Here is a 27362-nt window from a genome sequence, read left to right as displayed (position 1 = left end):
GGCTAAGGGATCATCCTCTCCGTCAATGACAGGGGTCAACAGGTAACTATTCAACTCTGCCTCCACGACATCTTCAAGTGGCAGAGGCAAAGCTGAAGAGGCCGCACTGGTCCTCAGACGGTCGGGTAGGCCGGAAGTAAACGGCCGTGAAATTGGACGGTCTAGCCTTCTGATTAGCGTCACCGCTGTCTCGGTGGAGTTTAATAAACTCGGCCGTCTGCTTCTTGCTATCTAAAATATAACCAGACACTGGTGTAAATTCTCGACTGTCTCATACTTCTGTTTAATAAGTTTTCTGTTTGACGTTTAGTCAGCTGTGTGAAAACCAAGGAGGAACCCACCCGGGGGATTAATAAAGTTTTATTTTATCTAATCTAATAACTTTAATCTCAGCCAAACCGATTTACTTACGAACAAACAAAACACTGAAAAAAGCCCAACAATAACATTTTTAGGTTGTCTAAGTGACTTATATATTACGTTTAACCCGAGCAGCGAAAGTCCGCGGTGAAAAATATTGAAAAAAGTTAAAAGTTTATTTTGTGACCCAGAAAGATTAGTATGAGTAATTTTAAAACTTAGTAGAGGCCGCCATTGTTGGAAACTGGAGTTTGGCTGGACCGTGCTATGAATTCTGGAATATGGTAGGCCACGAAGGACACACCCGACCCATCCTTCAAATTCGGGGAAAAGGAGGACGCATTTGTCGGCTACATTCGGAGGAGTCTACGAATTTGGACAGCCTTCGGCGCGTCGCTGTGATGTAATCGGTCTACAAATGCGGCCTCAGGAGGATGCAGCCCATGAATTTGGACATGTCCAGAGTATAATCGCAGCCTTTGCGGTTAGAAAATTGCACTTGATCATGTCGCGATATTATCGCAAATGCGATATATCGTTCAGCCCTAGCGAACAGTCAAAGGTCCTTGTAGAAAAGTTTCTCTAAAACCTCAGAGTTCATTTCCAAAGCCATGCTAAATTAATCACACAGACACACATTTGCAGTTTCAACTATTTACATAACCCATTCATCAAACACCAAGCAGAAGATAAATGAGCCCTCTGTTAGTGATAACAATCAAAGATTAAAATTCTGTGTGTAAGTGTACAAGTTTGTGTCTGTTCACTCATGTTACACGAAGCTCTTCAGTACAGCAGAAAAAAACAGGGTTCAAATCTTATCACACGCTCTGCACGCTGCTGGTACTGTACCAGTTATTGATTGCATAACTGTAGTTCTAAACTACGCTGGAAAAACATAAACAAACGTTTGATGAAGGGAAGTCTAATCACCATCTATCCTGATGAAAGCACCAGACATTCTTTCTAAGACTTTGTATCTGCAGGGATCTGCACGTTTACATCAGTGCTATTTAAATCACAAATAACGATTTGTAATTCATTTGTAATCTCTGAAATGTTGTGATACCAGTTGTAAAAAAAGCCCTCTTTTTAGGGCCACAACAGTACTGTCAGATGTATTATCTGCGAGCTTTACAAGCATTAACTCACATGGCCTTTAATGACCAAGAAAAGTACTAAAGCCAGCAAATTATGAAACGTTGAACCGAGGGAGCAATGGCGGTGGAGGCAAACCGAGAAAGGAAAAAAAAATGTGGTTGACACTTGACAGCTTGGGTCTATTTTTAACACGGGGAAGAGGTAAAAGGCAGATGAGCGACAAGTTTTGGCGGTTAAGGGGGGTTCTGATCATTTCTCCTGTGCCTTGCTGTGTGAAGTCTTGCTCACTGACAGGCGGTGACAGGAGGGGGAGATGAGACAGAAGCTTGTATTCCTCTGTGGGTTTCACATGCATGCCAAAGCTGCTATTAAATGGAATCTGTAAAGTTATTCTCCTGATGATTGCGATTGTGGAGGAGGCGCACCGGGAGCGGAGTGGGGGGAAAAAACTTGAGACAGCGATTACGGATCAGACGAGGCTTGCCTTTCGTGCTCCCAGAGGGTGTGTGTTAAAGCAAGTCAGCACGAGCGCGCCGATGGAGGGGGCGTAGGGATATATGGATCTGCCACCGCGATTAAACCGTTCGCATCCAAGGAATTGGCAGGAGTCTCACGGGAGCTGGGAGGGGGTGTCCGACAACATTAGGGAAGAATGAACGTGTTTCAGCATAGGGCTGGAACACATGTTGCTTCCAAATGAGGATTTTCATTTCACATGACAGTGTGGTGATGCCGTTTTATAAGGCTTTTGTAAATAAATAAAGCCATGTATGTGCACAGAGCATATACTCTAAGTCAATTGAGTGTGCCTACTGATGTCTACTGCTGAGTCAATTCTTTATAACTGTGCCAGACTGGCGACCTGTCCAGGGTGTACCCCGCCTCACGGAAGAGAATGGATGGATGGATGGTCTTATAGCGCAAAATAAGGACACCACAATGTTAGAGAAAACCCCAACAATCTATAGATCCCTTTAGATTGTTGGGTGAAGACAGTGAAGACAGTGAAGAGGAAGAACTCTCTTTTAAATGAAAGAGAGAAGGATCATGAAGGGACATATATCTGCCACAACCAGCTGGAGCTGAAGAGAAGACAGAAAAGAGGTGCAGAGAGACCAAGCACAAAAGACAGGACAAAACAAAAACTACAGGAGAGAGTAAGACAAAGAGTAAACAACATGTGAAAGTGGCATAAAAATGGAAAGTCCCATAATAAGATGGTTAACTAAGTGATGATTCTGAGTAATCTGATCCATCCCTTATTATGAGCTTTATCAAAAAGCTGAAAGCGCTATCGATCTGTCTCCTGAAACCAAACAGGAAAAGGCCCTGATAGTTGAAAACTGTGCATTTCACTTCACTTTAGGTGCCCAATGTAAGTCTGCACTCTGAAGTGTTCTGCTGGGATAATATGGAGCTATATAACAATTTAAATACAGAAAGATAGCATCAAGAGGTCAATTGCCTACCTAATGTAGATTTGCAATTGCTTCAGGACACCAATGCATACATCCACATAAACAATCCTGAAACTGAAAATATGTGCACAAAAAGTGAGCACTCTGCCTAATTACTCTAATGTCTGAAGTTAATGGACTCTCACGGATGGCTGGCCTCAGGAAATCAGTGAACATAATGACCAGTCACTAATGAATGCTCCAAACATCAATGATACTCAGCTGAAAGGCTTTTTGTCTGTTGGCATGTTCTAAAAAAACAGACCCAGCAGTGTGAAAGACCGAGATTTCTGTCGCTTTGTGGTTCATGTAGCAAACACTTCCAAATTCCCAGTTGTGAAATCGAGTCAGCAAAAAGCTAAACTGCCTCCAACCTGGATTTAATCCTGATAGATCCTGTTTAGCATTCGGATCAGAGACTTCCACCTCTTCAAAAAATGTGAAGAGGTGATTATATGATACATTATTCCATGGGTCTGTTGTACTGTACTTCACAGAGTGCTCCTGTATACGGATACATGAGATCTATGAAGGAGTTGTAGATGCAGTGTGTGGAGAATTCTCAGGAATACACTGCATACTATAACAGTCAGTATTTCCTCTGCACTTTCCTGTCTCATAGCTACACGTCGGTTTATATACCATTGTACTTAGTCTGGAGAAAATAGAGCTTACGTCACACATTCTCTGCAACAGAACGGAACTAGCCTTTCAAAGGACCATAGATCCTTTTCTATTTTCACACTTAACAATGGTTGCATGTGAGGACAGCTGGACATGAGCGACTGATATCAGGTCATCGTAAGATTTACCAAAAGCAAAGGGAATGCTTTGGAAATACTAGAAGCAAAGGGATCACCACAAGGAAAGGAATACTATTATTTGTTCCAAATACAATAACCCCCTCAATCGTTTACTCCAAACACGTGTTAACAGAACCCCCTAGCTGGAGCAATTAGGGATACAGTCCTAACATAAGAAATGATCTAATAATAACAACGTGAAACTTCCCAAACATAAAAAGGAGGAGGTGACATGGATGGGTTGATAAAACTTTAACAAAGCAGTAAGTAGTTCATTTCCACTTTAAGCTGTCTTCTTAATTACATCTTAGGCCTGTCACTATCATTAAGAAGATAAATATCCCATAATCCAAATGACAAATATAATGAGCTCTCCTTAAACTTAACAATCACCACTGATGATTTGTATCAGAGTGTAGGGACACACACACATCTGGTCTTGTGGATTAGAGCACTTTGTCCTATAGACAACTTCACTGGGTCCATGTGCTCGTTTGAGGTTTGACAGCGTTTTAGTTGATAAAGGTGAATGGCTTGGACATGAATTGTTCTGCAGTTTGGAGAAGGCCTCGAAGAGGACTGGCGGCAGCTTCCGGGCCTGGCCGCCATGTACTAAATACTTCAATTAAGGAATTAAGAATTAAGTTAAAGAATTGAAAAGGGCAGGAAGGGAGGGGCATGTAAACAAGAACAAACAGCTTGTAGAGCTGCGGGAACATATATAGATGAGAAGGGGAAGGAATGTGTTTGGAGGCGTGGTCCCGCTCCCAAAATTCAGATACTTTATGACCAGTTAAGGAATCAAAGTGACATTATTATGTGTAAACTGACGATGGCATTTTTCACTGTATTCAATTCAATCCAATAATATTTATACTACATAGACAAGAACAGTTGCCTCAAGGTGCTTTATGATATAAGGTAAAGACCCTACAATAATACAGAGAAACAACAATCAGATGGCTTCTTATGACCACGCACTTGGCGACAGTGGGGAAGAAGAACTCCCCTTTAACAGGGAAACAGGGAGAAACGGACAAAAGACAATAGAGAGGCAGAGATTATAATAACTAATGATTAAATGTTGGGAAGCCCCCAGCAGCAAACACAGACATTTAAACTCCTTTAGCCTGCAGCTGCACAAATCAGAGTTGCATATGCACTGCCACTCTGCAACCCTTCTCTACTTCAGGTCCTCTGGCTTTATGCTGTTTATGACATAATCTGTGTTATATCTGTCACTGATATCACTGATGCCTGACAGTGGATTTGACTGAATTAGAGTTTGAGCAATTAGAGCACTTTGGCCTTAGAGCAATTTGATGGCAGCAACCATGTTTTCTCATGTTTTCTCAGAGGGCTGTTGTCACTTGGACTGAAAATGAAGAAAACGAAATCCAATTATGACAGTATTGGCAGAGATCCCCTTACACTGTCAAAAAACCCCAAACTTTATTAGCAGCGAAAAACATGTGTGTGAGGAGGTGCCAAGATAGAATAAGATATGGTCACGGTGCAGAGGATATTTTTTTTAATGAACAGCAATTATATTGTATATGGTGGAGCGTGGTGAGGTCTGGGGAAGATGGGGGTGTGGGGGGTTGCTGCACCACTGAGCTATTATCGGAGATAATGACATCAACTGAGCTCTCTCCTGAGTGTAGCTGTGTGTGACAGAAAAATTGATAAGAGCTTATAATTATGCACCACCCAGGGAGAAGAGGAGCTGTGGAAAAAGAAGAAAAACACAGGGAGATATGGAATGAGTAACAATTTAAAGAAAAGGAGAGTAAATCCAGAAAAGTGCGAGGCTAAGAAGTGCAGATGCAGGTCTGAATATAAATCCTTACACAGAAAGTATTACAGATAGAGTTATGCAGAAACACTAAAAGCACTAAGTAAAAGAATGGAGGAGGAATATATATACATATATAATATGTACAAAAACACACACACACGTACATGTACACTACACAGACATCTTAAGCCCCTCACTCTAATCCTCCCGGCTGACCCGAGACACTGATGCTGATGAGATGCTCGAGCTGCAGGCCTCAGGAGAGATGTGATGAAGAAGAAGAAGAGGAAAAGAGGAGGAGGAGGACTAGACAACAAGATGAAAAGGAAAAGGGCAAGAAGAGAGAGGAGGGGGAGGAAGATTTAATCATGCTGATAGACACAGTGGTCTGTGATGAAAAAACTATTGAAATCTTAAGGACAATAAAGGAGATCCATAAGGTAAGAATTTACTCTTGCTCTGTCAGTGACTAGTAACGTCAAGCGCCTTCGGGTGGCTGTTGTTTTGATGTGGTCCTATATTTAAAAAAATCTAAACTGAGGTGAATAAAGCTGTTGTTAATGACTCGACGTGAGGTGGTGATTGGGCAGAAAAACATTTTATGAGATGACAGGGGGTGCTGCCCTCTGGAACGTCACAGACGAGCCAGTGAAGTTCGTGGTTACAGGACTTAAGGGACTGCAATGACGGAAAAGCTCCGCTTACATTGGTCCTTCATGAACAGCTTCTATATCTGTCTGTCAAATAAAAGCTGAGCTGTAGGTGTGCTCAGAACACTGCTGTAGCTTTGGGATGTGTTGGGAAGGCAAATTCAGTTAATTTCAACCACAAACTTAGAATAAATGTCCGTGTAGAAGACAAGCAGAACTGTGACATGAAGGGGCCTAAGTTATTTATTCTCTGAGTGTCTTTTTATAGATAAATCTTACAATGCATACATTATTAAACCTTACTGACAGAAATGTTGATTATTGGCCAATTATTATTTTTAATAATAATTTTATTGTTATTGTTATTTCAATTCCACCATCAGGTTGAGGTCTTTCTGGGTGGAGTTTGCATGTTTGCATGGGTTCTCTCTGGGTACTCCAGCTTTCTCCCACGGTCCAAAGATGTGCTGTTGATGGGATTAGGTTAATTGGAAATTTTAAATTGCCCTTAGGTATGAATGTGAGTGCAAATGGTTTTCTGTGTCTATATGTTAGCCCTGCGACAGACTGGCGACCTGTCCAGGGTGTACCCTGCCTCTCGCCCTAAGACAGCTGGGACAGGCTCCAGCCTCCCTCGTGACCCTGAAAAGGATAGGCGGAAGAGAATGGATGGATGGATGGAATATATGTCTTATCTTTTTACCTTAATTATCAATGATTAACTAAGCGTTATTAGTCCTCTTAGGAAAAAACAAAAAAAACATGCTTCCCAAAGGTATGTGGAAATCCGTTTTTCTTATACTGTCGACACAATCTTCATCCTGTAAAACCACTGAAATAGATCTGAAATTGTCAGCTCCTTAATGCTTTTGGTGGTCTTGGAGTACAGGAGCAAATCATAGCATTCGTTCACACAGTGTTGATCATTACTGAAACCTTTCTTAATGTACCTTTCATCACAACGTCAGAGAATTGAAGTTCACAGCAATCCAACAATACACATGGCTGTGTGTGCCACTGGCAATGAAGCAGCATGCTGCTATATGCACCATACGAAGGTAAGGGCTGAAAGTCTCTCCACTCTGTTAACACGGTTTTCCTAGATTACTGTGTTTATTTATTGTTATATCTATTTTTTTCTTCTTCTTTTTTTAAAGGCATTACTGTGTTAAGCAGCCCAACCATAAATTCCCAGATTATTCTTAAGCAGAATTGCAGTCTCTTTTTGTATGTTTTTATGTGCTATCTAAAGTCGACGGCTCTGATTCTCGGGTGCTGATACATTTAATTGTAGGAAAAGTAGGAAATTAGCAGATGACAGAGGATTATGAAGAGTCACGCTAACTAAAAAATAGCACCGAACATCAGACTGATGAATGACATTTAATCCTGAGAGGCGTCTGAAGAGACACGGGACATAAACCCTACCTGTTCCTCCCACTCTCTCTCTAACAGAACCTCTTTGCTTTTTCTGCCTCGCTGAGAACACGAGTCCAACCTCTGATGGCCTGAAGGCTCCAGCTTAATAATGTGACTATAATGGCTTTTTCCACATAGCTGCCAGTGCCACCTCTTACACAATTACTCCATCTGACTTCCACTGAGACACTGCAATTATGTCTTTGATAAAGCTGGAGAAATTGTTCTCTTCACACAGGTGTCAGTGTCAGCATCTGCAAAAAACGGCCATTCCCTGTCTGTCCACATGCTCTGTGTGTTCTGTAGTTCTAACGTCATTGATCAAGACACACGCTGGTTACTTTATTGTAATCTACATGCTAGTATGTATCAAATGATATCATGAGAAAATGATACATTTTTGTTTTTTAAATGCAATATATGGTAAAGCCCTGTGATAGGCTAGTACCTCTCACCTTACACCTGCTGGGATATGCTCCAGTCCCCCTGTGACCTCGAATTAGATACATGTTTAAGAAAACATATAAAACGTATGGTTGAAAAATTGTTAACGGCTTTTCGGGGTATATGTGTAGGGCTGCTCAACGGAGCAAAGAGGCAAGCAGGTTGAGCTGCACTGTGTCCTACACGGTAATATAGCTCAATCTCTTCACGTCACATACCAGACACGCTTTCCCACTTTGTTGGTCTATTCAAGCTGCAAATTTTTTCATCTCTTCATCAGTTTTCCCTGCCTGCTATTTCAACCCCTGCACCACCCGCAGAATCCATGTGTAGGTATATTTACTCATCGCTCTCACAACTGTAAATCTGCGGGAGGAGATTCATTTAGAGCCTTGACACCAAACTATATTTTGCTGCATAAGAAATCATTTCAAAAGTTACTTGTCAGACTGAAATACCATTAATATGTCCCAACTGATGTCACAGATCAGTGCAACAGCATATTTCAATAGATTTTTAATGGGTCATATCATCCAAAATTAACATCTTTCTTTCTTACTACACCTCTACCTGCTATTGCAGTGCTGAAAATAAATGTCAGTGCTGACATTTAAACGCTGCTGCCATCAGAATTTCAAGAGTTTAAAAAATGTAATCACGTTAGTTACTCTTTTTTTAACTTTAATTAATAAACATACAAACCTCATTAATTTGCACTAGTCTTATTTCATATGTGTACGCGACACACTGCTGCAGGTTTTGCTAGTTTCTCCTATCATCCTATCATCAGTCTGATCACAACTCCTTTTACTCACACACGACATGAGGACTGCCCTGGTTGCTGTATGAGCTTTTCAGTTTGTGGTTAAATTAAAAAGCGCTGGAAGAATTCAAATAAAAGCTGCTGGGCTAGCTCGACTTCTGAACTGCTGTGCCTTTGTTGTTAGCTTCCTCCATGATGAGGAAGCTAGCTCTCCTGTTAGCAACCAGTGATGTGCTCCTGATACATGCTGTAGCAGAGTTCTTGTGTGTGTCACAGGCATCAAACGAGTTCATATTTGAAAATGATGAAGTCTATTCACTTAATAAAGTAATCATTGAGTGTGCGTATGACCTGCCATAATACTTGAAGAAAAAAAACCTAGGATTATGTCCAGGATTATGACTCTGTGAAGTTGTTAGAGTATCAACCTCTAACCCTCACCCTCATTTAGAATAACTTGACATGGTATATCTCATCTAAGCCCATGCCTTCACTACCATCTGTGAGCTGCTTTATTGACTTCTGCTTTAGTTTTTCTCAAGGACGGGTGAAGGAAATGTGCGATTGTTGACAAATTCTGGTTGCAACATCTGTTAGCAGCACTGGAAGCAAGATGCATGTGTTCACTAAAGTGGCTGGAGTCAAGGCTCTTCTTACTCCAACCCCGGTGGGTTGAGTTGTTGTTGAAAATGTTTTGTGGAATTTAGCGAAACTTACAAGCCTGAAATGAAAATTCTGACAATCTGGACAAGAGCCAGATATTCCAATTAGCAGTGTCTGTGAAAGACTTAATTATTAGTTAACAGTTAGTGGTTACCATAAAAGGGCTATTTACATCAGACTGCTGATGCACTGGTAATAGAGCAAAGGATTCAGACTGGCCTTAAGAACCACCTGATAAGCCTCCTGCGGCTCCCTCAGCTGTAAATAGTCATTAGCTAGTATACTGTCAAAGCCTGGCCACATCACAGGCAACCCTGAATTAAACAGTGGGTATAAGGCTGACACTGCAGTCTGCAATGTGTGTTTAATTCCACAGTATATAATGTTCTTAAGACCCCATAAAACCAACATAACTCCTCCACGCCTTACATTTATGTATAAACATAGAGGGCTGCAAAGGGTCATAAATGTTTGAATGCAAATATCAGCTGGGAATAACAGCCCAAATCAAAAACAACAATATGTTTACTGTCCAGATAAGATTTCTATCAGAATTTGCATGAATGTTCTCAAAAAACAAACAAAGAAAAAAAACAATCAACACCCCCAAAGAGCCACTATGTCCAGGTTTCTGGTCAAGAAAGAATGAAGGGGAGGGACAGACAGAAAAAGAAAGACAAAATAAAGAAGCACGAGCGTCTGTGCCTTTAAGAGTCCCCAGGCCAGAGCTGATCGTTGGGAAAGTCACCAAGTGATTTTCTCATGACCCCAGAGAGGAGGCCTTCTTCCTTCTGGGTCCATGGATGGAGAAGAGATGTCACTGAAAACCCACAAAAGGGGCACTTGCCACATACAGTAAAAGTCACGGCTGGCACCATGTCTCACTGTACATCTGTCATCTAACTGCTATTTCCATGTTCTCGGTGAGAAATTCCTCTATTACATCCACACATTTCCAAGTAACATTACACAGGCCTAGTTGTGTTACTCTTTTGTCTCTTTCCCACAGTTTATCCCATATTGAGACTAAAAATAAGAATGTTTGTATGGACTTATAAATAGTAGTAACTCAGTGAATGTGGGGCACGAGTTGCAAATCATCAAACCTCCAGTGGCTGGACTGAGCATGGTCTTTACAGGTCAATGCAGCGCTTAAAAATGCAGCCAGCACTGCAGTGCTCCACATGCTTCAATCACGTCACTAATCCTGTGAATGGGCCTAATTACTGCAATATAATTAGATTAAGGTGTTTGCATGACCCCAGACTTAATTGCAGTATGAGACTGGGATTGATGTATCAATGTGAGATTGTCTGTCTGAAGTGAATGTTAACATCTCTCATTCAGACAAAGACCAGAAAAATAATCTTGCAGACGTGCTAAATGACCACTAAGAGAAGAAGAACGTGAATGAAACCAAAGATTTAGAGAATGATAACTGCCGTTGGAGTCATTGTATTACACATTACATCTCTTAAACATAAGCAGGCGTATATTACATAGTTAGTCCCTGGAGAAAGTAATTTGTTACACTACTCTCTACACTACTTTGTCATTACTCAGCTGTAGCCTGATTGCTCATTACATTGATCAGGTCTCGCTGCAGGGTTGGGGTGTCAGGAAGTGATTTCCAAAGTTTCCGTTCATTTTTCTTTGCTTATAATGGCAAATAGACTATAGTCAACAGGATTTATGAAGGGGTTACATATAAAATAAAGAAATGACCTGTCTTTATGCCGTGCATTATATTAAATCCAGCCTTTTTTCCAGCGCCTTAAAATGTCTTTATGGAAATGTGATGTTATAGTTGCTGCTGCCCTCTTGGGAAGATCTCTTAAAAACGCACAACAGCTTTAATGTCACACTGGGTTGTGCGCTAGCGTTGTGTTAGCATGTTCTTTGTGCAGATGTGCAGACTTCAAACTTTTTTAACATGACTTCTTTGAATTTCAGTAGATAATAACATGCTGAATGATCACAAAGAAGATATGAAATAAGAACAAACACAGTGAAAACAACTACAGGGAAAGAAAAGAAGCACATTGTGGCTTTTTTGGGATGTGATATATTATGCTGTGAGATTGAATCTGAACTAATCTCCACTCCGGTTCTTGTCCTTCTGGGCTTTGTACAGGGTACAAGTGAGTGTAAATATAAAAGATTACAAGGCACACTTGCACACTTGCACAGACTGACAACTGGACAACAAACTATCTCACTGAAGAGGAAAGAGTGCACTGCTGTATGTATGTCATTATGTACCGATAAATCCCTCAATCTTCCCCCCTGAAATCAAAATTGCACCAGTTGCTGGGGACACATACGTGAGGAGCGCAGCCTTCAAACCCTTGTAATCCCGGCTCAGAGTTGAAAAGGGGCTTTGCTGCACATCTATTTGGTTTTATTCTAAAAAACAGGCAATTAGAGATAAGGCCATAGTTGTACGCTGGAGAAACTGCATTGAATAGCTCGGCTTTTTCATCTTCTTAGAGTTAAAAACATATTTTGGAATTAAGCGCTAATGTGGTAAAAAATAGCGTGTGAAACTTCAACCTACCACATGTCAAGTGTGCTAGTATACCAAGCTTCAATACCTATTATCTTCTAAAGCAGGAAAGCTCATAGCCAAGAGTGACTCTATGTTAAAATAAGACATGCTACTATTAATAATTATCGCAGCACTCTCACTTAATATTATAAATCACTGACAGTCATCAGCGGTGAGGACACCGCTGCCTCACCTCCCAACAGAGCATTTTGAAGCTTGTATGGGTTGACCTTGTTAAATAACTAGCGTCCATCACAGGACACACCTGGAAAACAAATGAAGATGTGCGCTCTTGCCAGATGGTGTGTCCAGAATGCAAGATTAATTGTACAGCGGCTGCTGAAGAGATAAGGCATAGCTCATACATCGCCGCCGCTGGTCTTTGATAAGTGACGTCAAGCTTCAAGATTATTGTGTGTGCTTATGTAAATCCGGTGCTAGAACACGGTGCTGGGACGAGCTAAAACAGCAACTCTTTCAGTTACAATACCTTCATTTTACGATCATATTAGCCAACAATCTGACTTTAAAGTTTTATTCTTCAGAATCTGTGTCTGCACCCCTCACCAGGATGCCTTGATAACATGAACGCAGGGGCGTGAACCACATACTTCTTGGAATAAAACGCTAAATACACACGACAAGGACTTTTAGTGGTAAGACTGATATGACACCAGGAAGAGATTAAACTCTGCCAACTGACACAGCTTACCTCAGAAAAAGACAAAGGGCAAATTAAGCAATTAGACACGAGTGAATAATTAGGCACAGTGCTTGATGAACCTAAGCTAATATAATCAAATTAGCTGACCCAAACACAACTTCACTGAGACAATGTTAATGAGTTTGTGTGACTGAGAAGAACTGTTCATGCTAGCAAAGCTTAATATAAAAAGATACAACTGCTGGGTGGTAGCACAGAAGGTAAGTGTCACGTTTAATTAGGAAAGGTAACACTGAATTAAACAGAGGACAACACTGAAGTTCAGCACTGTGCCACAATGGTAAAGCTGACTATGTGCAGCTGTTTCAGATGGTCTTACTACTACTAATGTCTGTGTGTGTGTGTGTGTGTGTGTGTGTGTGTGTGTGTGTGTGTGTGTGTGTGTGTGTGTGTGTGTGTGTGTGTGTGTGTGTGTGTTGGAAGTTTACTATACTTGTGGGGACCAACAGCCCTTATGGGGACCCAAATCCTGGTTCCCACAAGTTTGAAGGCATTTTTGAGACTCAAAATGTGGAATTAGTGTCAGGGTTAAAATTGGGTTATGGTTAGGTTTAGGGTAAGGGTCAGGGTTAGGCATTTATTTTTGATGGTTAGGGTTAGGGTAAGCAGCTAGGGAAAGCATTATGTCAATGAGCTGTCCCCACGAGGATAGCAACACCAGAAATGTGTGTGTGTGTGTGTGTGTGTGTGTGTGTGTGTGTGTGTGTGTGTGTGTGTGTGTGTGTGTGTGTGTGTGTGTGTGTGTGTGTGTGTGTGTGTGTGTGTGTGTGAAGTGGAGCAGAAGAACACAGCATCTCATGAGCTGAGTTTTGTCTACCTGGCAGGTCATTGTTTTCCCAGAGGTAAATGTGCCTAGTCTAGACTTCTTTAACCATTTGAGGTCTAAGTTGCCACTGGTGATGATCTTAACCATAACGCCAAATCTACCCACAGGCAATCAGAATATGTAACGTTTGGTTTTATTAAATGCTCTTAGAAACTGGGGAACAAAGAAAACAATCACTGCAGCTTACACACATGAAAACTATTTACATTTTACAAGTTTTACCCTTCTCCAAAGTACAGGGTTAGAATGGATAAGAGGTTGCCAACTATAATAGTAGTGAAAAAAAAAGAGTGAAAAATTCTAAACCTTCCTAGATCATCCTTCTGAGTGTGAAGTCAGGCCTTCTGCTATAATGTAGGACAACCAAATGCAGTCCAGTCTCAACCTGCGATGATTCGTCATTGGCCAAAAGCGTGAACTGGCACCAAAATCTATGGTGCAGCAGGACAATCAATTAAGCATTTGTTTTTAGGGGGCAGCACAGCGGTTTTCCTGCTGTGTTCCTCACAGCAGGAAAATTCTGGGTTTAAATCTACCTTTTTCTGTGGAGTTGTGGGTACTCCCGCTTCCTCCCACAGGAAGGAAGCCAGTTAGTTTGGGTGAAATGGTGATTCTAAAGTTCCATAGGTGTGAGTGTGGACTATTTTCTGTCTCTCTGTGTCGGCCCTGTGAGAGACTGGCAACCTGTGCATGTACCCCGCCTCTCACCCTATGGCAGCTGGGATAGATTCCAAACATGGCGAATTGTGCCCTCGAGATGACATTTGAAATGCAGCGACTGTTTCGGAAATCTTAAATAAATAGATTTTCACACAAAAAGGCAGTCCTTCTGAGAAAATGGGTCAAACAACAATACGTGTGCGACAGCAGTCGCCAGGCTTCTGACAAGGAAGAATAATAAGCATGAAATCGTTTTTAGAAACAAGTTATTTACCCGACGTGGTCACAGAACACGGTCAGAACATTCTGTGAAAAAGATAATTTATACATCAACATGTGGTAACTCGTAAAGATTACAGGGAGACAGAAAAGGACAATATTCTGTTCATTAAGGTTTCCTCCTTTTAGAGGAGTAGCAGAATTTCAAATCGTTCATCACACATGGTGACTCCTGCGTTTTTCTGTTGGTGAGAATTTTTCGCACGTAACTTTTTCACTCTTATGAGTACATCATGCAGTCATAGTGCAAACACACTCAAAAAAGAGCAAGTATGGAAGTGAAGTCATATGTTTTTGACATATCCTCAATCACTCAGCAGCTGCTTGCGAGTCTGATAACATTCTCCACTGCGCTGGATTTTGAACTGAACCACCATGTTGTTTGTAGGAGGAGGTTTGCTCACTTCCTGCTCTAACGCACACATCTGGGATTCAAAGAGCTCACAGTTTTCCTGTTGCCACCGGGTGCTATTCATGAACATTTCCTCTCTGTGTCTTGACTGCTCAGTGTTTTCAGGACACACCTGCAGGGCGATTGATGGTGAGGTCAAGGTCAGCTACTGTGCTCATACAGTATCTTCCTGTTGTCCTGTGACCCTGAATCATAGCCTGCTGATAAAATTGGTTGCCAGACATTGCTTGCAGTCACCCCTTACAATGACTTAATTCACTGTCTCATCGCAGTGAACCTAGATGGTGCAAAATGGAAGTGTTACTCAGGTAATACTCCCTCAGAGAGAAACTACCTCAATGACAGGGAATGTGACTGTTTTGGCAACAGCACTGAAAAGCACACATAAGCTACGGGCAGCTGAGAACAAATTCAGGAAAAGTGTGTATCTCTCACTGGCTTTCATGTCTCACAGAGCAATATGAAAGTCAGCACCCAGACTCTTGGAAGTGACAGGCGCTCACCTGGAGCAGATGGGGCTCTACAACTTAAATAGATGTTTCCAGTTTCTCCATATGAGAGTGGAGTGGAGCATGTGAGCAGTCCAAAAACTGAGTGTTTGACTCTTTCATTGCTGACACTGAATAAAAAAAATCATTTCAGTCATTGCTGACGGTTAAATTGAGACAAGAGGGACGATAAAATGATGATTCAAAATTCATGAGCTCATGAACGTCCAGCAGTTCCTTGTTGCTTTTCAAGGAGAATGACTATTAAATCAGTAGTGCCTTTATATGAACTCTAGTAGGTCTCCGAATTAGAAGGAACTGCACAAAACTCAAGAAATATTAATATTCTCTTGAAATGCAGAAAAAAAAGAAAAAAAATGCTCCCTTCTAGGTGCAGCCATTAGTTCTTTTTTTACTGGAATTAATCATTTAAAAACTTCTTGCTCCCCAAAACGTTTGCAAAATACTCGTGCAGCTGTACCGTGGCCCAATTTCTAAATCAAAGAGAGGGAAAAGTAGGCTGCTTGTACTGTACAGCTATCAGTGAAAGTAGGAGTTTAATACATTGCTAGAGAGAGTGACGGCTGAGCCAGTGTTGCAGCAGCTATAAAGGGATTATTCTTCCCTGGAAGACATAATCATGTGTAACACACTTGTTTCAAATCCTGTGAAAAACAAACAGGTGTTTCAGCTTCAAATCCAGCCCTTCATCCTCTGGCACACATACAGCAAAGAACCCCCAGAAGCAGACCCTGCTGTCATTTCTGTCATTAGTTACAGGTTCCTGATTATGACTCATGTCAGCACAGCGTGGTCGGACTTCAGTAAATCCCACATTCTAATGTACACTATGTTGCTTTGATATTTAATATCTATCAATGTAGCTGCCATCACCAGTGTGTGAATGTGTGCGTGAATGGGTGGATGACTGGATGTGTAAAGCGCTTTGGGGTCCGTAGGGACTAGTAAAGCGCTATATAAATACAGGCCATTTACCATTTAATGCTAACAGGATGGATGCAAATGTGATGTTAGTCGCATTATTTTAAGATCTGAAATACAAAGTGATAACCACTGTTTGCGTGTGTGTATGCTTCTGGAAATGTGAACAAACAAGGAAACACAACAGAAGGCATTTATATAAGGCAGGTGAAGAAGCTGACCTGTGAGCGCGCACTGAAAGGTAAAGTAGAGCAGGGGAAGTTTCCTGGAAGTAGTGCTGGAGGCTCCCATGGCTGATGTACACACTTCTCAGTTGTCAACGTCCTTCACCAGGCTTTATGTGAGCACTCCGCCTCAGGCAAATAAAGCTCTTCAAGTCTGCTCAGCGGGCTTCCCACTATCTCCACGCGCTGGCCGAGGAAGGTAAGGTAGGGGACACTTCAGGTGAGGAAGTGTGGAAAGGGTCTTATCTCACTGACGCACGGATCCCCTTTTCTGACTTGGTGGAGCGATGCGAATATTAAAGTGGAGTGAAAACTGGATTGGCAACGACACCAAAGGTCATCCGAGACTCTTCTTGTCCTCCTTTTAACATCTAGAATTCCCTGCTTATCGACACGGCGGCGAGTGGGTTATAACTCTGCAAGTTGTCATCCCGAGACCTTTCCTACGAGAGAGAGAGAGACGTGCCACCTCCACAGTAGAGCTGTAGAGTCAGTCGAGCGCAATTTCCGGAAGCCTCCAACAAAATAAGGTCCGTGAAAGACTGCCTTAGACGATGTCTTTTATTTTGAAAACAAAAATGTTCCACCTTTATTATTTTACTGTCTGTAAAATTAAGCTTGACGCAGTTTCGCTAGTTCTCAGGTTCAGTAGGGGGCAGGTGTACGAATGTGTGTGTGTGTGTGTGTGTGTGTGTGTGTGTGTGTGTGTGTGTGTGTGTGTGTGTGTGTGTGTGTGTGTGTGTGTGTGTGTGTGTTTCTTCACTTCATTTCTACACTTTGCTAATAACGAATTGGATAATTACTCAGACTTCGTGGGTTACTGATAACAAGCCGCTGAATCAAACAAAGTGGCGATGAGTAAATGAAAAACTGGATCACTTATCAGTCTTTCCAAAACCCTTACAGTATGCTTTTAATTATTAGTTATTAGTAGTTATTATTATTAATCGCTGGAACAATAGTGAGCAGTATAGATGTATTGAGCCAGGCCTGATGGAAGAGCACATGTACCTGGGCTAGATGATACCGGCCTCTATAGTCACTCAACCAAGAGCACGACTCCCCATCTCTGCTGTTGTGGACTCTGCAACATGCACTATTCCTACTACCAGTGTCATTGAAATTAACAAACCAATATGGCACTGTGACTGTGATCTTAGAGCACATGGGTATAAAATCAAGGATGTGTGCAGAAGCATAGAGAAAAAGGCTGGAAACCAAATTCCGGGAAGCTCCTAAAGATGTTAGTTTGGTAACTGAGGGCAGCTGGGCGTTATGACAGACAGGTATTGGATGAAAACAAGGTACAACATTATATCCAAAACTGCGACTGGAGAGATGGTCAGGCACAGGGCTCACAGCTCTTGCCACTAGGCTGAAGAGATATACCAGAGAAGCACAATGGCAGACCCACACAGAGATGAAATGAGCAATACAAGATAAACATCTGGGAGAAAGACGTGTCACACCATCAACACCAGTGGCTGATGGACCTAAGAGCAGACCACAGCAACTTCCCAGAACAAGCCAGTGAACGTCACAAATACAGACATCCAACAATGTCTGAATTTGCTGGACAGCACCATGACCATACTGCTTGGAGAAGCCAATGGCACGCTATGATTTCATATGTAATAAACCAAAGCAAATAACAACAAAAAAATAAAAAACTGCATTACTTCCTTCACTACTGAGTCCTTGAATTTTCATTTAAAAAATACAAATAGGAACATAAACAGTTTTAAACTGCACTACAGCTCAAGATTTTCTAACAATCAGCCTGTTTTCAACCCCCCACATCTAAAGCTCCATCCTTTTCCCTCACCTCCACTTTAAAATCTCCAGTCTTCAGTTCCTGTTCTATCATGTGTGAAGAGGCATGGTTCTGAGAGCAGAGAAACAGACTCGACACGGCTTGACGTGAATTCCCAAGGTGAGCTCACCATCCTGTTGCAAAAAGAAAGACTGACCTGTCCTCTCCGAGGTGGTCAGACCTCTTTATTTCATTTCCTGAGGTTGCCCAGTTGCCTCAGCAACAAGGGTGAGGCTAATGCAGGCAGACTGCTCAATTATGAGAGGTGAACAGGGGTTGCTCACGTGATTAAATCTAAAGAAGCAGTGTCCAAATTTTGTGGGGATGAGATTTTGTTGTGTTGTTGTAAACTGCATCTGGGCCTCCAGCTCAAATCCACAGCATTCAGGCAAAAGCTGTCAAAACATGCTGTTTTGTATTTAGGAGCAAAAATCAGTGAGGCTCATGCTGCATTCTTGGCCAGGCTTCTAACTCGAACGGCTACAAGGAGCTGGTCAAACGGTAAACAAACCTGACACCTGGAGGCCAAACATATTGCTCACTCCAATTAACGACCTATAACGAGACATGAAAGAAATTTCCTTCCTCCTGTTATCAGTTTAGTTTTTCTTTAAGCCCATCAAAACATATCCTGTACATATCCTATCTCAATCCACTCCACACTTAATCAAACCCAAAGAAATAAAACAGCAAGCAACATGAAAACTGATTTATACCAATGTCGTCAAGGTTTTGTATGTATTTGTTCGGAAGTATTTGGAATGGTACAAATTTTCTGTTTTGTTCTTTGGTAATAGGAGCAAAGAGCTGCTCAACTGAATGTGCTGCAGAGAACCTGAAGAACACACACACAAAAACATATGACTGTCCAACATCTTTTATGTGTTCATACATAATCCCACTGTAATGGTTTATTATATATATTTAGATACAAATACATTCTGCAGTGATCTGACCTCTTAAGTTTAATAGATTTGATACATACAGTTTTGTAAAGTTTGACTTTTGATACTTTTTTTGGTCTAAATAAATTGCACAAAACATTTTAAGCAATAAATTGCAAAAAAGAAAGAGTGTAACAATTATGATACAAATTAAAAACTTGTATATGCAAATTTATATTTAATTAATTTAAAAATAAATGGCCGAAGGTTTAATAGATTATTATTATTATTTCATGGTTCAGGCTTTACAGGGTAAATATTCCTATCTAACACCTAACAGTACATTTAGCAGCTATCCATGGAAAGAACCAGAAAGAGAAACAATACTAGATTCATGTTCAAGAGGAACATTACTAACATCTCAAGCGTAATGCATTCAATTATAACTATAAAGGTGGCGATGTTGTTTGTTTTTGGTCATGTAACAGGTCAAAACATAGTCATGGCCTGGATGATTTGGAGCATTTCTGCACAAATCATAAAAAGATTAAAAAGATAATTTAAAAAAAACCAACTCTTTATTAGTAACTTTATTATTATTTGAACATGAAACACTGCTCTGATTTCGATATTGTTTCAGATATTTGGACACTGAAAAATCTCTAGATATTTGTCCTAGTTTCAAATGCTGCTTTCCAAAAGGTCAGTGGCATTGTCCCTTTGCATACACGTCAAGTATAGAGTACAGTGTCAGTTGTTGTTTGGTCTCCTTCAACATTTTAGTCCACACCTGTGTCACTAATTTTATGTCATCACATGTTTATACTGTTTGTAAGCAGGCTACACTTCATGTCAATTCTCAGGGATGCAAAATTACCATCAGGTGTACCCTACACTGTGTTTTGCAGTGGTAGCTTGCTATGGCCATCTGCTGGCCTCATGGGGGAATGACATGTTTAGTCTGAGCATGCCTAACTGCTTTCACTTTCCCTTCCATTGCAAAATACACTGACCTGATGAACAAAAAGTGCACTGAGAGGGTTTCTCCAGTTCATCCTGAAGGAAAGTTGTCCAGGGATGCCCAGGTTGCAGTGGTTGCACTGTTGCCTTGCTGAAAGAAGGCCCTTGGTTTGAACCCATGTATGTTCTCCGGATTAGTTGTGTCTGGGTGCTTCAGCTTCCACCTACAGCTGGTTTAGGTTAACTAGTGATTCTGTTTATCTGTTCATGTTATTGCTGTGACAGACTCTCACCCTGTTTATTCATTGAAAACATACTTGAGATTTATGCATGAGCTCATTGCCTTGTCATTCTTTGTCTTTACATACACTTTATACCTGCAAACCTCTTCAAATATGAATCACCAGTAGCAGCACCAGTATTTTCTTCTAATAGCATATGTGTGGTGTACGCAAGGTACTGACCTAAAGCTCAACACACACACACATCAGCAAAACCTCCATTCTCACTGTGTGGCAAATGACAGTGAGTGTCCACTTTATTGTTTTTCAAACATGTAAACATACAAGACAGTGACTTTGAAACAATCACATACAGGACATGGTGTCAACCAATAAAATAGAAAATATCATATTCATCTTTATATACTGTATACCCAAACAAATGAACACTGCAAGGTTGCTAAAGCCAGAATTTTCTTTATATATATATAAATGAATATTACATTTCATTTACATCAGTTCACAATGGAATTACCTGTTGTTTCTTTTCTACACAGTCCTTTCCTGGCACATTGCACATACCCTCAGAAATCCTGTTCAGAAAGGATTATTGGTCAAGGATCAGTTACCCTCTTCAGCTTATAGTCTTATAGCTGTGCCTGGTTTAAACCTGCAAGCGAGCACACTTCACAAACACAGGCACCATTTAGTTTTGCAAAAAGCAGAATGTGGGAGGTGCTAATAACTTCTCAGTATGATCTGAAGAGTGTCTAATTATCCACAAGGATATGGCTGCAGACAGAGATGCTCCAGGTACTGCGCAGTGTCTTACACTCCTGTTAAAATGGTGTATGATGCATCTGCTGCTTAGTTCAGTCAGTAGGGGCGGTTCAGTTAAAGAACGATATCAGGGAATTTCTATATTTTACTACTACTTTTCCAATGGTGTCTTTAATTTCTAAACATTACAATCAAGAAAAATATTTATGAGGCAAAGAGACAACACATTAATCAGTGGTTCAGTCTTTGTTCTACTGTCAATAATATCAAATAAACTTGGTAGCAAACATGCCTGGTGAGAAGACCTCTAATGGAAATCAGTCAAATTTACATGTTGTAAGATTTTTGATTTTTTAAAAGCCAATTTTTTGGATTCATCAGTCAAAAAATATTTAGTGCTATTAGAGCATATTGTTTGGAAAGGTAAGGGTGCATTGATGGATTATCTTGCTAATATTTACTCTTCGTTTCTGACCTGAAATTTTAACCGAAGCATCCCGACCTGCAGCCCTCTTACATGTGCAAAATTAAGGCATAACTCCACCAATAATCACTCTGAGACACTTTCGTGTCCACACTGTGACAGTCAAATAAAAGGCAGTTTCAGAATAAATACACACTATGGTCCTTTTGCTGCCATTTTTGCTACATCCTACTGAGGTAGACAGATGCATACTGCAATAGTCACCTTGCCAACCAAACATTCCCTGATGAGGCAATATGTATCTACACTGGAAAAGCAGCAGATCCTTAAATAGTGCACCTCAGCCTAAAAAACACAGTACACACACTTCTTGTATTGTTTTTCCCTGTAACAGGTTAGGCATACGTGTCTGTACATTATGTTTCCTGTATTGTATACTGTTCCTTTTAGACTTGATAAAAAAAATTTCAACTTGAGGCAACTGAAACACAAACGAACAAGTAAATCAGACTCATCTGCAGAAAATCACCTGCACATATTTTAGTGATACACAATAATTTTGACTTCTACTTTCAAACACATTAAACTTTTTCAGGTATGATCATTTGTGGCATTTATTTGTCAAACAAAATAAATAAATGTAGACCGTTGTATTCGTGACATGTGCAAGCTGTCGCTGTCAACCAAACTGCTCTAAATAATCAGCCTCACAGAGATGCCAGTAAGAGTGGAAATGTTTCATTTGGGCATCGTGGGCGCACAGTTCTGGCTGAGAGAACAGAAGTGCCACACTTTTTGTTTGTGAGGGGCAGCCAATCAGGAGAAAGTAAGACGAAGGTATGAGGAATAAAGGTGTTTGTTTCTGACAGTGGATGAGCTGCACCAAGGACCAGTATAAGATCAAGGCCCTTTTTGAAGAGCTGCCCTGGTCCTACAGTCAGAGCAGAACAGGTCCCCTTTAAAAAAAAAACAACATTTTATCTCCCTGGTCACCTTTCACAATTTTTAGACAATTCACTAGATCATAGTTTGAAAATCCGCCGATAATCATAAAACTTCCACATCCATGCTTTATTACAGACACCTTTCCTGCTGCCGTATTGGCTGTATAAGTTAGTTATAACAGTACAAATCTGAAACAGTGAGGAGTGGTTAAAACGTTTCTTTGTTGTTGTATTTTAAGGAATAGCCAACAGCAGTTTCCAGGCACTCCACCAGGGAGCCTGCAGAGAGGAAGTCCAGCTCCACCTCAATAAATTTGATGTAAATGGCACAACGCTCAGGTGAGTCTTCACCTGCCTCGTCCGTCTGACTCGTTCCAGCGTTGTGACAGTTCTCCTGCAGGAACCGCGTCACGGCGGAGGGCTCACCATGGACATAGTGTTTGCCAGAGCCCTGAAAGTGCTGAAAGAGACACTGCTGTATGGTCCTGTCCTCAGCTATGCCCAGGTAGCAGTAAGTGACTTTAGCCCCAGTCCTGTCACCACGCTCTACTCCTTCTCCATGAAACTGGCTTTGAGCCCCATTCTCTAACCCACTCTGAGGTAAGCTGTGGTCTTCACTGTCACCCGGGGAAGAGGTCTGAGCAGTGCCATGAGAAGGCGACGCTGCCTCGTAGCCAATAGCGTATAGTCCATACGCCTTGGGAATGTCCCCAGGAAGGAGGTAGTGGGATGTGCCTCTGCTGCAGCTCGTCACCTTTGACTGGGACACACGGACCCAGTCCACCTCCATGTGCAGCTCAAGGCAACGCGCCTCGCTGATGGTAATGTCCAAAAACTTGTAGTAGACATTCTTCCAGTTCATCTTCTGAACTTTGGTCATGATGATGCGGCCTTCAGGCTTCTCTGGGTTGAAGTACTCACGCAGCCGTTTACCAAGCGGCACCTGTGAGCTGATTTCAGCATAGTGGTAACGCACGTGCTCACGCCAGCGCGTGTTGTACCCCACAGCAAAGATGGCCAGCTTGTTGGAGAGGTGTAGCCGGGAAAACTCAGTCCACGTCTGAAAGTGCTCCCACTTCAGCTGCACAGACTCAAGAATATGGATCACTGTCTGCATTGTGTCCCTTTTTCTGTGTGTAATATCAAAAAGCAGTGATGTCAGCTTTTGAGAGGTTATGCAGATTTTATAAACACCAACATAATCTGAGTTGCATTTACAAGGATGGATAAGTCTTGATTCTCGTTGACTTACTGTGTTTGTTCTGACAGCTCCGCTTGGATCTGTAGGACTCTGTGTTTAGGCAACTGGATTTCGTCTGGTAGGAAAAAGCACAAATCTGAGTTCAAAACCACCTGCTGTGTCGTATATTTTTTGGATGTCATCCGCTAGCTAACACCAAACTCACCGGTCTCCATGTCTCCCTCCTGGAATGCCGAGTCCAGCACCTGGTTGCACCAGTCCTCCTGTGAGAAGTCTTCCAGGGTGCTACCATCAGACTCCATCTCCTGATACAGCCCACTGCTGTTGATGAGCACAGGGGCACAGCTCTGGGAGTCCCAGCCTCCCTGACCGAACACCTTCTCCAGCTGCTCGATAGTGTAGCTGCTCTTCCTTTTACCGATGCCATGCTCCTTCACACGGCTGTAGCAGCGCCGCAGCGTCTGTTTGTAAAAGGAGGATGAACACATCTTTCACAATTAAGAACATTTTTACAATTTTTACGCTTCTTTACATTGTTACCAAAAGCTGACATAGTCAGTAGGTAAGTTTTTTGTATCTGTGTAGCAATTAATTCTCCTAAATGCATTCTTAAAACACCACCTGTTGCTTTAAGGGTAATGAATAATCTAGTTTGGTTAAATGCACAGAACAATAAGTACATGTTTATTTAAGAAATCACACTTTTTACTGCTCTTTAAGTTAATTCACAACACTGTGATGACAAATGCTGTGGTGCTGGTTACACCTATGCCTGGCCCTGAAAGGTGCAGCTCATACCTAGCTGCCTCCTTCACCACCTGCCTCTCCTACCCTCATCAAGATGCCTAATCCAGCCACAACACGGTCAGCCCTCATCGGTCTCCAAGGCAGAGACAGATCTTATCATATGCCGAAACAACAACAAAAACAAAACAATGCAAAACAGCACTTTTGATGATGAAACATCAACATTTTGAACTGAAATGAAACCAAAAAGAAAAAATCCAGCACCACCATTTAAATGGAGATTACATCGAAATTTGAACGACACTGCCTGCATCCACTTTATCAGGTTTTTATCGCATACCAATGTGATGTATGTGTTTACGTCAACAAATCAAAATCACTGTGTATGTAAACGGACAAAAAGGTTAGCGCTTTAAATGTATCTGTGAAAAACAAAAAACCCTGCGATTATGATTGCACTGTAGCAGTCGAAAACCCAATACAATTTCATTATTTAAAAATCCAATATGCCGGTATACCACCATATATATATATATTATATATATATATACACCATATATTTTCTTCTTTCATACACACAAAACATAAACTGACTTTGTTATACGGAATCATTTGTTTACTCATTTACACTCTGCCCTGTTCCAAACAGCTGGCTGTCTTCCAAATAGGTGTTTACAAACAGGGAAGTTCTACAGTGCCATCTGGTGGACAAACTATACAACACCAACGCTCAGATTTGAAGGACGTGTCTCTGTCTCTTTTCTTTTTAAATTGACTTTTTTCTTTTTGCCTTTTTAAAGACTGCAAATATTAGCAAACAGCTAACATTTGCTGTTTCAAGAAATAATAATAATTATAAAAACATTTGCTGTTAACATCTACCTGCCGATAAATCCATTGGGTTCTACTAGAGTGTTCCCACAGGCCATGTTAACATGGACAAAAACCTGTCCAGAAAACTAGAGTTCCCTGCAGCTTTCCAAAAATAGAAATTTACTTTTGTTTGAATGAGTCTGACTGAATGTAAGTACCCTAGAACAACCAATCTGAGAACAGCATTAATTTCCATACGCACGATTCACAGTAAAGTGGGTACCCAGAGACTCTAGAAAGTGAATGATATATTTTGGCGACTTCAAGTCTCCATGGGTGAAATAACTGCATGTGATGCAAAGTTGGTGGGACCCGTGTTCAACTTTCAGGCGAGCGACTGAAGAGACAACCAGTGAGAGTGAAGAATACCGTTGATTGACATATGACCTGCTAGTAAATACATTAGAGGGTCACTTAGGCAACTGGAGCCTGGAATGGCCACAAGTGAACCGCTGTTTTATTAAACTGAGCATGGCAGGAGCTGACTTCCTGTCTAGTTATGCAAAGTTTTGCTTATCACACATGTTGGCCAAGGTGCTTGACAAGAATAAGCCCATCTGTGATGATGAGGAGGGCTTGTTTACTTCCTAATGGTAGCCACACAAAGCATAGATGGAAGCTGATCTCAGAGCAGTTTAAAGCAGAGCCAGCGGCAGCTTGTCCAGTATGTTAATCTCAGTAATGACACAACAATAACATTTAATAATGGTGCAGCAGATGGTGCAAATAAAATTTGATTGAATAAACTAATGACATGAATCAATATAAATTGCAATATTAATAACTGGAAAATATTATTATCACTTTACAGTTTGTTAACAGTAATATAACACTTGACTGAGTTTCTATTTAACATATATGAGTGATGATCATTATAAAGTGTTAAGGACCTTTCTAATGACTTGTGTGCAACATTCATCTGTGTGTCTGTTACAGGAAGTCAGATGAATAAATCAAAGGGAACTGACTTCACTCTAATAAAGGATATCATTTCTGATAATTGAAGTGGTTATAAACAGAAGATGCACAATAACAGGCATGACAGCCGCAATTAGCCTCCTGTACATGTGAGGGAGGCGGGATGAGTGCAGCCATGTCCACAGAGCGCAGAAACAACACGTTAAAATATGATTGAACTTGTTTATCTGCGTGTGAGCCACACTGTAGATTAACAGGTAGCAGCTCCACCTCAGTGTCACAGCTACAGGTCCAGGTGCTGGTGATGGAGGGTTAGTATGTGATGTTAAAGCTATTGTTGCATCCTCTGAAGCTCATTTACCTTCATCCTCTCCCTGCACTGGGACGGGGTCCTCTCGTATCCCAGCTCCGACAAGGCTCTGGACACCCGTTCGTACATGGCAGGACCGGGGGCCTTACCAGAGAACACGGTGCCGGCGACCTCCAGCTGCTGCATCCTCGCCTCCGTCAGCCTCTCGTTACCCCACACCGCGATGAGGGCGTTTGTCTCGGAGGGCGTCCACGACATCCCTCGGCAAGCCGTGAAGCTGTTGGAGGAGGATGAGGCCGTGTTCCGGCCCGCAGCCCCCGAGCTCACGTTCAAAGGCGAGAAGCGGTTTGGCGTCGAGGGATTAGAGTGATATTGATTACTGTCACTCAAATCCTCCGATTCAGGGGATGGCACCTCGGTTTTCGGTACCTTTAACGGCGTCGATATCTCTGGAGAATGCTCTGTGTTACTGGACGCCGCCATGTTGCCTCTGTTGCTAAGGGGAGGGAAAGTGACGTCCGGCTTGGAAAAAAGCACGGCGTGGATCCTGGAGGGATTATGTAGTCTAAACCAGTTTCTCATTGCACTCAGTTATTGCATTTGTGTTGCTATCTCACTGATGAAGAACTACATTTAATAAAAAATGATATCCAACAGGATTTACAAGCAAAATATCCACATTTGATAGAAAGATGAAAAAAAATGATGGATTGCATTTATATAGCG

General features: G+C 41.5%; 2 protein-coding genes across 2 annotated transcripts in view; both read right to left on the bottom strand.

The window, feature by feature from the left end:
- The window catches only part of esama (endothelial cell adhesion molecule a), a 51104-nt gene extending 34066 nt beyond the window's left edge, over positions 1-17038 (bottom strand). The window contains exon 1 of the mRNA XM_026182422.1: positions 16559-17038. Within this exon, the coding sequence (XP_026038207.1) occupies positions 16559-16628 (70 nt within the window). The 5' untranslated portion in view covers positions 16629-17038. The remainder of the gene's footprint in view (positions 1-16558) is intronic.
- A 3678-nt stretch (positions 17039-20716) lies between these two features.
- On the bottom strand, positions 20717-27146 carry msantd2 (Myb/SANT DNA binding domain containing 2). The gene is made up of 4 exons (XM_026183157.1): positions 26688-27146; positions 23994-24249; positions 23840-23903; positions 20717-23717 (listed from the first exon to the last, which is right to left on the bottom strand). Exons 1-4 carry the CDS (start codon positions 27117-27119, stop codon positions 22796-22798), a joined length of 1674 nt encoding a protein of 557 aa, XP_026038942.1. The 5' UTR covers positions 27120-27146; the 3' UTR covers positions 20717-22795.
- Between the last annotated feature and the right edge of the window lie 216 nt (positions 27147-27362).

This window comes from Astatotilapia calliptera, chromosome 10 (genome assembly GCF_900246225.1).
Source record: "Astatotilapia calliptera chromosome 10, fAstCal1.2, whole genome shotgun sequence".
In the NCBI taxonomy this organism is placed as follows: domain Eukaryota; kingdom Metazoa; phylum Chordata; class Actinopteri; order Cichliformes; family Cichlidae; genus Astatotilapia; species Astatotilapia calliptera.
The sequence above is the reverse complement of the archived record's forward strand: the minus strand, read 5'-3'. Positions and strand labels throughout refer to the sequence as shown.